The following is an 11,928-nucleotide window of genomic DNA, read 5'->3' as shown; positions in this document are numbered from 1 at the left end:
TCAGATCAGGGACAAAACCCACTCCATTATCTATATTGAAACCTATTTTGAAAAACTATATGGACCAATCACATAATTTTATCTAATACAAATAATAATAAAAAATAAAACCAATAAAAAAAACAATCATAAAAATGCAATTAACAATTAAAAAAAATAGATACCCACCCTTTAAAAATCCGTGGTTTTCGTGCACCTCTATTTAATACTGAATTAATGATGCTATAAACATGTTGGAAGGTCTATGGCAAATGTCAGCGTGCGTGTTCTCTTGTTTTAGAATTCTTTTATCGAGTATGGACAAACGTTAGGTAGTTATAAATATAGGGTGCTGCTAGTAAGACACCCTTTAGACACCCTATAAACATCTTTATCAAAAGTCAACCAATAGTTAACTATTTTTAATCATCTTTTTCAAAAAACAATGTAATTTTTACAATAAAAAACCTTAAAAATTATATAGAGTGTCTAAATGGTAAAATGAGATGTCCATTTAGACAACCCCTAAATATAATCACAATCACAGACTAAGTTGTGGCCCTAAGCCCAAAAAATATTGATGGGCTTTCGTGTTTTTGCAGAAAAATCTTGTCTGACCAAAGTAGGAATTTGATATTTTAATACAAATTCCTTCACCAATTTGAAGGTGTCAAACCCTAACAATCAAAGTCATAAAATAAAAACAGTCAATATAAATAATAAAATAAATTACCAAGTTGAACAAATCACTTTTGTTCACTGATCACTGATAACATGTGGTGAGGTTCTTGATTCATATTGCTTATGTTAGCAGTGATCGACGATGTTGACATATAGACAATTTCATTTAGGGGCTGCAAAGCCTAACATGTCAAATGAGAGGACTGATATTGCCAATTAATCAATAGTCTACGGACCATATCATGTAATAATGTAATTTGGTTGGTCTTCGTGTTTTCCATATGGAGGGGTCAAGAGTCAAAACTGACGGCAATTCGTTAAGAACCTACCTCAGTCAACACTATTAATTCCAAACTTCCTCTTCGTTTTCCTTTGCGATCTAATTGATCGTTGGCTTCATTTTCATCCTTCAATGGCTGCAAAGAAGGTTTTACTCACCATCAACGGTGATGCGGTTTCACGAAACATCGCTTATCATTTAGCAAAACGCGGATGCAGGTATGTTTGCGCCTAAAATTTCGATATGTTTGCTGGATTTCACCTCTGAAATCTGAATTGAACTAATTCAAATGTATTTATTTCTTTGTTTAGGTTGGTGTTAGTGGGAGACGAGAAGGTCCTCAAGGGCGTTGCGGATTGGATCACCAACGATCTGAAGGAAGTTGCTATTGAAATCGTTGGATTAGATATGGAATCGGAGAGAGAGTCGGTATTTGATGAAGCCGTGGAGAAAACCTGGAGTATTTTGGGGAAAGTGGATGCTCTAGTAAATTGCTATACTTATGAAGGTAAATCAACTGCCAAATTTCCATATCTCGTTTCAGCGCTCTGTGAGCAAATTGATTCATGGCATGATGATTACAATTGAGATTATTAAATCACTCGGTTTCTGGTAAAAACAGGAAAGATGCAAGATCCACTTCAATTGTCTGAAGCTGAGTTCAAAAAGACTGTTAGAATAAACTTCATGGCCCCTTGGTATCTGATGAAAGCTGTTGCGAAAAGAATGAGGGATAACAAATCAGGAGGATCGATCGTATTCATGACCTCGATAATTGGTGGTGAGAGAGGAATATATCCAGGTGCAGCTGCATATGGTGCTTGTTTGGGTGGAATTCATCAGTTAGTCAGAGTAAGTAACTTTGATCTTTGTTTCCCTTTCAATCCGTTTTATAAATGATATAAAGAAGTAAAATTCTGTGCTAAAATCCTAATAGCAACTTTGATTGGTTTCTGTGTGATCAGACATCAGCTATGGAGGTCGGGAAGCATCAGATTAGGGTTAATGCAATTGCTCGTGGATTGCATTTAGATGATGAGTTTCCAGTATCAGTGGGAAAAGACAGGGCAGAAAAACTGGTGAAGGATGCAAACCCATTGAACAGGTGGCTAGACCCGAAGAATGACCTGGCATCAACCGTGATCTACCTGGTAAGTGATGACTCACGCTACATGACTGGGACAACGATATACGTTGATGGTGCACAGTCAGTTGTAAGGCCACGTATGCGTGCTTACATGTGAGATTTGTGACATTCTTGTTATAAGTATTGGGATTAATCTATGGTTAAAGTGTTTCTATGAATAAACGATGTATGTCTTTTTGGGCTTACATGAAATGTTGAATGATTCTTTTCACCTTAATGGTCAAGAACTACACGCTAATAAAAGATGATGTATAGCATAAACATCAGAAGTAAACAATTTGCGATGATACAAGATTTTATTAGATATGGGATTGTTAGGTTGACCAACTAATCATTTGATCCAATCATTGTGCATAATTTCAAACTTTAAATATGATAAAATCATGTGAATTCAATAATTTAGAAGCACTTATCCCACCACTTTTTTTTTTTTTTTTTGTCTATTTTTATCTTTATATTAGCTATTGACCCATTTTTTTCCCTGACATAGAAATAATTTAAGCAAGGGGAATGGTGCTTTGTGGATTAAGACATTCAACGATCTCTTTTCCACATCGCCCTCTTTTCTTTTCTTTTTTTCTTTCGCAGCTCAGAAAGTTGCAGAATTTTATCGTGGCTAAAATTTAGACTTTAGAAACTTGTTTTCCAATTGTATTTTCAGGGAATCCCCAATCGGCCCACCAAACATACAAACCCATTATATGAAATTAACTAGGAGGGTGGTCTATGCTTTGTCGGATTTATTAATCTTATATTTTCCACATAATTTTTCTAATATTCTCTTACATGGGGAACATTTTTGTAAAGTTCTTATTAGACATTGATCATTTCTCTAGTTTTGTGAATGTTGGGGCAATTTCTGTAATTTTGCTTTAAGCATAGATTAATTCTGTAATTTTGTGTAAAGCGGAACATTTCTATAATTTTGTGAAACACATGGCCCATTTATATAAATTTTGCTAATAGGCAGGGACCATATCTATGATTTTATGAAACATAGGTACCATTCCTATAAAAATAATTCGCACAGGAACTTATTCTGGAAATTATTATAGGGACTATTTGTTGTACTTTGTTTATTATATAGGGGCCATTTTTGTAATTTTCTTATTAAAACATGAACCATTTTGTTAGTTAGAGAGACCATTTTGTTAGAGAATTTTTTTTGTTAGGGAATGTTTGTTAATCATTCCAACATCTATAAGGGAGGAGGGATTCCCTCCCAACCCATTGAACCCACTGTCATATCACTTTTTCTCTTTTATTTTTTTTCATCTTTCCCAACCCACAACATACGAAAACTTTATCTTTTTGAACCCACTAAACTCATCAATTAAAAAAAATACAAAACAATCATGGTAAAATCTTAATTAGCAATAGAGTTATCGTCGGTACCACTCCCGCTTCAGCGGGTTGTTTAATTGGTTTCACTAACTCACTTCATCATCTCTCTCTACTTTCTCTCTCTCATTTCCTCTTGTACCATGTGCTTTAAAACTTGTATCTTAGTTTTTTTGAATTTTTTTTAATTGAATAGATTGAGAAAGATAGGATTTCCGTGTGTTGTGGGTTGGGAAAGATGAAGAAAAAGAATAGACTAAAATTGATGTGACAGTGGGTTTAGTGGGTTGGGAGGGAATGACTCCCTCCTCCCTAAGAAGTTATAGTGTTATACAATTGGTTAGCAAAGAGCAACTGAGAAACATACTTCTATAGTTATATTTAGCGGTGTCAAAACAGCCTAAACCTAATTAATCTGACCCAAACTGAGTCCGAATACAAAAATTAGATAGGGGCAAAAAGGTGAATTCAAATTAATCGGGTTATCCCGTCTAATCTGAAAATGTAATTAGGGTAGGGTATCGGGTTGAATTCTTAGTTGTATTATTCGGGTTTAGGTTAACTTGAATAACCCGCTTAAGATTAACAATCTTTTACAATTTGTACAGCACAACCATTTTAAGCCCATGGGATAACAAGCCTTTCATCATGTAAAATAAAACCATTTTAACTTTTAAGTCGTACACGCAATTAGAATCATAATACAAATTTAAAAACAACAGCCCTTCAAATTTCTCCAAGCCCCATCTTGCTTGCAAAATACCCTAGGTTCCATACATGTAAACAAACTCTACAGTCTAACTTTTTTACACTTTACACTTTTGGTCCCCATACTTGTAAGTTATTTGCTAGAATGGCCAACATTATTTTACTTCAGATTTCAACCCGACTAATCTAAAACCCGATTAACCCGAACCTTAATAGGTCGGATTTAGGGTCAACTTTTATTTAAAAAAAAAAACTGATTAACCTGACGCATTTAACCCAAAACCCAATCAGATTGACTTGGTTAAAATCCCTAGTTGTATTATAATCGTCAAACCTTAAATGTATCCCACACACCAAACATTGTTATATCCCAAATCCATGAATGCTACTATGGAACAAACTCAATCTAGGTCTTAAGCTTATTGTTTAATTGTAATGATTCAAAAGATTCGACACACTACCACTTGCAAACATGACAGGTCTGGTATACTACAAAGGGGCTGTGCTGCATTTTACATGGACCTCAGTTGATTGTGAGTCACCCCATGTTTTGCTAAAAAAACCCTCTTGGCATACTCTCTGGATTAAATAAATAAATAAATAAATAAATAAATAAATAAAACTATTTAGGCACCATTTTTTTGCTGGAAAACCTTAAAGTTATAAATAATATATTTATTTTCCTTTTTGTTTAATTCTTTATATATGTTGAACCTTGACATCTATAACTTCTTTTGAAGCTGGTCCTTTGGAGGCGGCTAACAATAGATATTGGAAAATTAGGAGTGTGATGTTTCGAATGTCTTGAAAATTTATGCTTTTTGAAGATTTTTAAGTAGTCATTAGCAACGTTTATTATTATTATTATTATTATTTTTTTTTTTTTTTTTTTTAACAAATGGCTTCCATAAAATTTTATTATTATTATTTTCATTTTTATTATTATTATGTACCACTATTTGTCAGAGTGTAACCTTTTTAAAGTTTGTACACTTTTTGTTACTAATTGTGCATTTTGTTAGGATTAAAAAGCAGTTGACAAGATGGTAAAAATGCATGACCAATAGCTATTTAGATGCAAGAGGGTGATAGAGAAAGGCACAATTAGGGGTGTAAACGAGCCGAACCCGACCAAGCTCGAGCTCGGCTCGTTTAATTTTGAGGAAGCTTGAGCTCGATTCGAGCCTTAAAATGAAGCTCAAGCTCGGCTCGTGAACAATTTAGTAGGCTTGCGAGCCTAATTGAGCCTCTATGTATATGTGTGTGTATATATATCTATGTATATCATTGTGTGTGTGTGTGTATATATATATATATATATATATATATATATATATAGAGAGAGAGAGAGAGCCTCGCGAGCCCACTAATTGAAGCTCGGCTCGAGCTCGTTTAATAAACGAGCCTCATATTTAGGCTCGAGCTCGGCTCAGGCTCGTTTAATTCGATCTCGAGTCTAGCTTTTAACGAGTCAATCCCGAATTACTGGTTTAAGATTGAATACTCATACATCAAAAGAGTTAGGAATAGCAAAGACCCACTGTAATTATTCAGAAGATTCGAAACATTTTTAATTATTTTAAATAACTAAATAAAATTGTAAAGACCAGCTATAACTATTCAAAAGATTGGACTCATTTCTAAATTATGAACACACTTGATAATTGATATGTTTCATTTTAGAAACTTATATAGATTTCTCCCATTAGACCTTAAAAAATACCAGATTCATTTACAAATAGTCCCATTGTATAAAAACAAAACCAACAAGTCCAAACAAGCATCAATCCAACTACATTAGCAACCACACTACTATAGATTCGTGAGCATCTAAAGAGCCTCTAAGCAATCCAATAAAGCATCTAAAAAATAACCCCACTCAGTATCGTTTGAATTCCATTACCCGATGATAGAGAGAATAATAACCATAGCTATGGTGGCTGTAATTTCGTTAGGTCAGCAGTAGTTCTAATCTGTGAAAACGTTTTAAACCCATCTAGACTCTTACAGGTGATCCAGTAACTACAAGAAACGTTTTAAACATATGCATAGAAAAATATGACCTTGGCACTACCATGAATGTAAAAATAAAATGTGTTCAAAAAACGATAAACCCAAGATGTGCATTGATCTACCATTAAATCAATTGTCTGTTACAAGAGTAATGATGTAGAAATCATAGATGAGATGAGAATAGTTTGCCTCAAATACATATTACTCAAATCATATCTTCTAAGAACAAAATCCAAAACTTAAGCAAACCTCAAAAGTTGAGAATAAGGTGAGAAATCAACGCAGCCTCCTGGCCTCCCTCTCCGACTCAAGCAAAGTAAGAACGTCACCTTCTCTGACGGGTCCCTTCACATTTCTCATAATGAAACGGTTCTGGTCATCAAGAAACTTGACCCTCACCTGTGTGACCTGACCCCTCGATCCAGTTCTTCCCATCACTTTCACCACTACCGCGTGCTTGATCTGTGACTCCATCTTTCACTCGCTGGAAAACAGTTTAATTAAAACACGAATGTCGTCATGTTTTTATGGAAATTTGATTCGTTGTGCAATCGGCATTAAAAATACAAAATTAAACGAGAGAATACTAAATCGATCGTATTTCTTCTAAGCCAAACTGATCGATGTGATACAAATAACACAAACAGAACATTGATGAGGCGATAAATCGTGTGAGCTATGACTTCAAGTTGATAAAATCCATAAGAAATCTAAGAGGTCATATTCAGAGTATTACCTGATGCAGTTCTAGAGATTGAAGGATGGCTGCTCCCGAACGAATGAGGAGATTGATTATTCAGAAAACCCTAGGCAGAGGGCTTTATATATGATATAGAAATTGGGTTGGGCATATGACTAACGACGCCCGTTTTGGAATTTCATAGTTTAGGCCCATGGACTTGGGTCGAAAATTATCAATTTTGCAACGAACAGTTAGATTGGTCGTAACAAACTATATATGGATATTAAAAAACATTTTACCTTACATCTATGGGTTAAGCTTGTGAGTTTTCTAGATTTTCTATGGTTTTGATATTATAATAGTTAAAACTACTGTTTTGTCATTTTAATGTTTTTTACATATTTTTAAACATTTTTGTATAATTTGAATATTTGAAAAATAAGGTCTGATACGCATCTTTTCAGGTCCAAACAGATCTTTCTGGCTGAATGGACTGAAAATACTGTTTGATTTGCACAAAAAAATGGGTCTTTCCCGGTAAGATATGTCTTTCCCAGAAAACCCCAAAATCATATTTTTCTGGCTGAATGGGTTGGAAAAACAATTATGACCCAAACCCCGCCTCTTTCTTTCTTTCTTGGATTATTAATTTTTTTTAAATAACTTTTTTTTAATTTATTTTTTATTGAATTATTACTTTTTTGATATATTATTTTATATTAAGAAATATTATTCTTAATATATAATATTTATGTATTAATAAATATTATTTTATTGGATTATTAATTTCTTTTAAATAATTCTTTTTTTTTAATTTCCTTTTTATGGATTAATTCTTTTTATTGGATTATTATATATTCATAAATATTATTTATAATATATAATAATTATATATTAATAAATATTACTTTATTGGATTATTAATTTCTTTTAGTTAAATTTTTTAATTCATTTTTATTGGATTAATTCTTTTTTTTTTACAACACCACCACCATCCTAAGTTATTTTAAAAAACCTCATCTATCCCACCACTATCGGACATAAACCGGGCCAAGAATCACACGTTGGGTCATAAAAAAAACTAAAGAGCTAGAAAGAATAGCAATGTAACATCAACCTGAAAAACAATAAACTACAAACAACCTAATCCATATTCTATTTGGATTTTAATTGATTGATGTTTAATTACTTTGTATGACATTTTGTATTTGGATTTTTAAATGATTATTGTGTAATTTTGATTTTGTATTACAATTTGTATGTTTTTATAATTATTCAACAATTTCATCCATCACAGTATAGAACATTATGGTAATATGGTCATTTTTCATCATTCAGCACAGTCAATCAGATGTACAATCAAACAACATGGTTTCTTTTCCAGTCAGAAAACTTTCCCAGACAGCGCTTTACCAGACAGCACTTTCCCAGACAGAAACTATCAAACGGGACCTAAAAGATGGTCTCACCCCACCATACCATCCACCCTTTTTTACTATTTCTCTCTCAAGCGCTACTCAATGTCATAAAAGAAAAAGAAAATGAATTAAAATCAAATCGTTATACTATAGATTTCCAAATGCGTAACAAGTAATCTTAGAGGGTGTTTGGGGTTACTTTTCAAACTGATTTATTAGACTTTTGGCTTTTTCAAAAAGTCAAAAGTTTAAAAAGGTGTTTGGCAAATCTAAAAGTCTTTTTCATAATGCCTTTTTGGCAAGAAGACATGAATTGCTTACTTTTGATGATTTTTGGCTTTTTGGTTTTTGTCCGCTCAAAAGTTAATCCAAACACATATTAAAAACTCATTTTGGAAAAAACCATAAGTAAAAAAGGACTTTTTAGGTTAAAAAAACAATCCCAAACACCCCTTTAATTTAAACCCAAATAAAGAACCTAATCTTGAATCCAAATGATAAAATATTTGGAAGTATAAAACAGTCGGGGGACATAGGAACGATGATGATGTATGTTTTAGACCAATAAAATTACATAGGAATGTGTATCAAATCTAGTTGAAGATTATGTGAATGCAATAACTCATGGGTGTAATATCTTTATGGTTTCAATACACATAAGCTTGAACTCAATAATATGATTCCTGCATAAAGAATACACTACAAGGTTTATACCATATGAAAGAATGCACTATAAGGTAATTGGTAGTTCTACTTTTCTTTTATTAGCATTATTCTTGTAACACCCTGTTTATTTAATAGATAAATAAATAAAATTTATGAAAGAGTAGTAGCCCTAAAATTCATAATGTTCAGTGAGATGTTGGTTCTGGGAGCCAAATGTTATAAATTGGATTATCCATAATTTATTTTGTAAAGATTTTTAGAAGTCGGGGGTTAAAATGTAACTTCCGGACCAACCATGAATAGAATTCTGATGCTAGGGGCTGTTTGGCAAGATTTGAATCTCCAGGGGCTAACAGTGTATTTCTGGGACTTAATTTGTGAGGGTTTTCAGGAGTCAGGGATTGTTTGGTAAGATTGAGACTTAAATGGAAAGGATGCTGAAATGTTGGGGACTAAATTGTAAAACTCAGATTTAATTTGAAAAGATGTCATGGGGAGGGGGCTGATATGTAATATGTGTATAAAATTTGGTTGGAGCGGGACTTGAACCCGACTCCCTTCCCCATCGCCCCGTTAGCCCATATATGTATATATTCTTATTAATCGTATGCAACACCAAAAACCCTAAACCTAATTCTTCAGCCGCCATGCTCGGTTCCAACCGCCGCCATTCATCTCACCTCCTTCCTCTACTTCCGGCGCCGTCAGTCGCTGTTGCACCACCCTTGTACACCGATGCCGGCGACGACAAAGACTCCCCGATGAAGCTATGAGCGCTGATGCCATCTTTTCGTCGTTCCCTTCTTCTTTCCCTCTTTCTAGTCACCGATCACAGCCACACTCGGCTGTTGCCGGTACCGTTCCGTTCGCCGCTCGCTTTGGAGCCCGTCTCTCAGCAGCTAGCAGCCGTTAGTCGCCACCTTTCTCCACCCCATGCTCACAGTGTCGCAGCTACGACCACCGTTGCCACCAGTTGAAGACGCTCCGCATCCACTGCAACCAGTCGTGGTTGCTGCTGTTGTGGCTGAAGAACATCATCGGCGGGACGTCAGGATTGAAGAGGGCAAGCCATTGCCGCTGTTAACCGATGTTGTTCCACTCCGTTTGCCGCCCATCACCTTGATGGTGACTGAGATGGGTTCGTGTTCTGCAAGGGCTCAAGTTTTCGTTTGGGTAGTTGTTTATTGGCTGGAGACCAAGGAAAAGAACCACCATGGCCGCCAGCCATGGTGGCCGCCGCCTGCCGCCCTCTTCCGCCACCACCAGCCACCGTGGAAGGTGGTTGTGTGTATGTGTGTTTTGCTATGTAATTAGGTGTGTGTGTCATTATAAGCGTGTTTGTATTAGTGTGTGTGTGATTATTTGGAGTTTAAGCATTGTAAAAATGTATCTAAAGGAAAAGTAATGAAAAGAAAATTGAAAACCACGACCGTAGGGTGGTGGCTGCCGCCACCGGCCTCCGTGTCGGGTGGCGGTGTGCTTCCCTCATTGAGTTCGATTCGTTTAGGGTGCTTGAAACCCTAATGGGCCTTGTAAGCCCTAATAGACCCTAATTGACCCAATAAAACCCTAATGGGCTTAATGATATTCTAGTGGGCCTAATAGGCCCAATAAAGCCCTAATTGACCTAAAAGCCCAACAAATTGATAAATAGGCTAGTATTTGGGTTGGAAAACCCTAATGCCAATAAAACCCTAATTTGGGGAATTAACCGGGACACACGGAAATTATTTAATAACTTGAGATATTAAATAATAATCATTGGCAAAGATTAATCTAAGCAATATTGGACTTAATGGATTAAGTCCTTAGAGGATTAAGTCCTTAATGGGTTTAGTGAGAAACACTTAACCCTAATCGTCATTTTATGTGAAACCCTAATTTCACTTGGGTTTATTGTTGGGCCTTTCTATCGGGCCTTGATGATTGGGTTATTAATGGGCCATCCAAGATCAAGCAATTGGACTAGAATAATTTAATGGGCCTACGGTAAGGCTCATGTAAGGGGTTTGGGCCCAATTTGGAAAATTGGGTCATAGATGGGCCATAGTTTGGACCTTAAAGATTATATGATGTTGGGCCTTAGAATAAGACCATGTATAAGCCTGGGCCCAATTTGGAAAATTGGGCCATATGTTGGGCTTTGAGCCATAGTTGGACTTTTGGGCCTTTGGATTGGGCCTAGGGCTTGAATCAAGCCAAGTTAGGGGTAGAGTAGCCTTTTACCCCCAAACATGGACTTATGGTTATGTATTGGAACCCGATTATTAATTGGGTGTTATTTTGGTGTTGACAGTTCGGGAATCTGTCATCCAACAGCTGGGGTTGAGTCTGCGGGACTTCAGCAGTGTGGGGTTGAGTCTATGGGACTTCAGCAGTGTGAGGTGAGTTACCTTCCTGTAGCGGGGGTCTACGACCACAATGTCGGCCAACCAGTAGGAGTTGTATGTTAGATGATTGTCTTTGTGATATTCATCTAGGTTTGCTACTACTTGATATGTTTATGTGCTAGCATGATATGTTATATGTGATAGTGGTAGTAGGGGGAGAATAGTCCCCAAGTTCGGTCGTTAGGACTGAAGGGTAGGTCGGGCACCCCAGAATTATCTGACAGTATGTTATGATATGATATTATGTGGTAGTAGTAGGAGGTGAAATTGTCCTCGTGTGTCGGTCGTAAGGACCGACGGGTAAGTCAAGCACCCCATAATGGCTTGACCTGGGTAGGTCAGGCGCCCCAGAATTGTCTGTCAGTATATGTGTGTTATATTATTGCGTGGTAGTGGTAGGGGTGAAATAGTCCTCGGTAGTCGGGTGAAATAGACCGACGGGTAAGTCAAGCACCCCAGAATGGCTTGACCTGGGTAAGTCAGGCACCCCAGAATTTCCTGACAGTATGTTATTGTATGGTGTGTGGTATGATGGGGGAACTCACTAAGCTTCGTGCTTACAGTTTACAGTTTTGGTTTCAGGTACTCGTTTTCAAAGGAAAGGAGTCGGCTTGATCGCAACG

The 11,928-nt window shown here is 36.0% G+C and overlaps 2 protein-coding genes across 2 annotated transcripts; one reads left to right on the top strand and one right to left on the bottom strand.

The window, feature by feature from the left end:
* The first annotated feature begins 978 nt into the window (after positions 1 to 978).
* LOC145160627 (uncharacterized) lies at positions 979 to 2,304 on the top strand. The gene is made up of 4 exons (XM_079079905.1): positions 979 to 1,158; positions 1,252 to 1,448; positions 1,563 to 1,792; positions 1,906 to 2,304. The coding sequence occupies exons 1-4, from the start codon at positions 1,073 to 1,075 to the stop codon at positions 2,182 to 2,184; spliced, it is 792 nt and encodes a 263-aa protein (XP_078936031.1). The 5' UTR covers positions 979 to 1,072; the 3' UTR covers positions 2,185 to 2,304.
* A 3,927-nt stretch (positions 2,305 to 6,231) lies between these two features.
* LOC145160626 (small ribosomal subunit protein eS28x) lies at positions 6,232 to 6,998 on the bottom strand. Its single transcript, XM_079079904.1, has 2 exons — positions 6,886 to 6,998; positions 6,232 to 6,633 (listed from the first exon to the last, which is right to left on the bottom strand). The coding sequence occupies exon 2, from the start codon at positions 6,621 to 6,623 to the stop codon at positions 6,426 to 6,428; it is 198 nt and encodes a 65-aa protein (XP_078936030.1). The 5' UTR covers positions 6,624 to 6,633; positions 6,886 to 6,998; the 3' UTR covers positions 6,232 to 6,425.
* Positions 6,999 to 11,928: the final 4,930 nt, after the last annotated feature.

This window comes from Lactuca virosa, chromosome 2 (genome assembly GCF_052849685.1).
Source record: "Lactuca virosa cultivar CGN04683 chromosome 2, Lactuca_virosa_CGN04683_v6, whole genome shotgun sequence".
NCBI classification, from domain to species: domain Eukaryota; kingdom Viridiplantae; phylum Streptophyta; class Magnoliopsida; order Asterales; family Asteraceae; genus Lactuca; species Lactuca virosa.
Note: the sequence above shows the minus strand (reverse complement) of the source record. Positions and strands in the feature narration are given on the sequence as shown.

Bases quoted from the DNA above. Each gene is read 5' to 3' on its own strand.
- LOC145160627 (XM_079079905.1), top strand. From the start codon at position 1,073: ATGGCTGCAAAGAAGGTTTTACTCACCATCAACGGTGATGCGGTTTCA. The intron at 1,159-1,251 runs GTATGTTTGCGC...TTCTTTGTTTAG, and splicing joins TTAGCAAAACGCGGATGCAG to GTTGGTGTTAGTGGGAGACG. The intron at 1,449-1,562 runs GTAAATCAACTG...TGGTAAAAACAG, and splicing joins AAATTGCTATACTTATGAAG to GAAAGATGCAAGATCCACTT.
- LOC145160626 (XM_079079904.1), bottom strand. From the start codon at position 6,623: ATGGAGTCACAGATCAAGCACGCGGTAGTGGTGAAAGTGATGGGAAGA.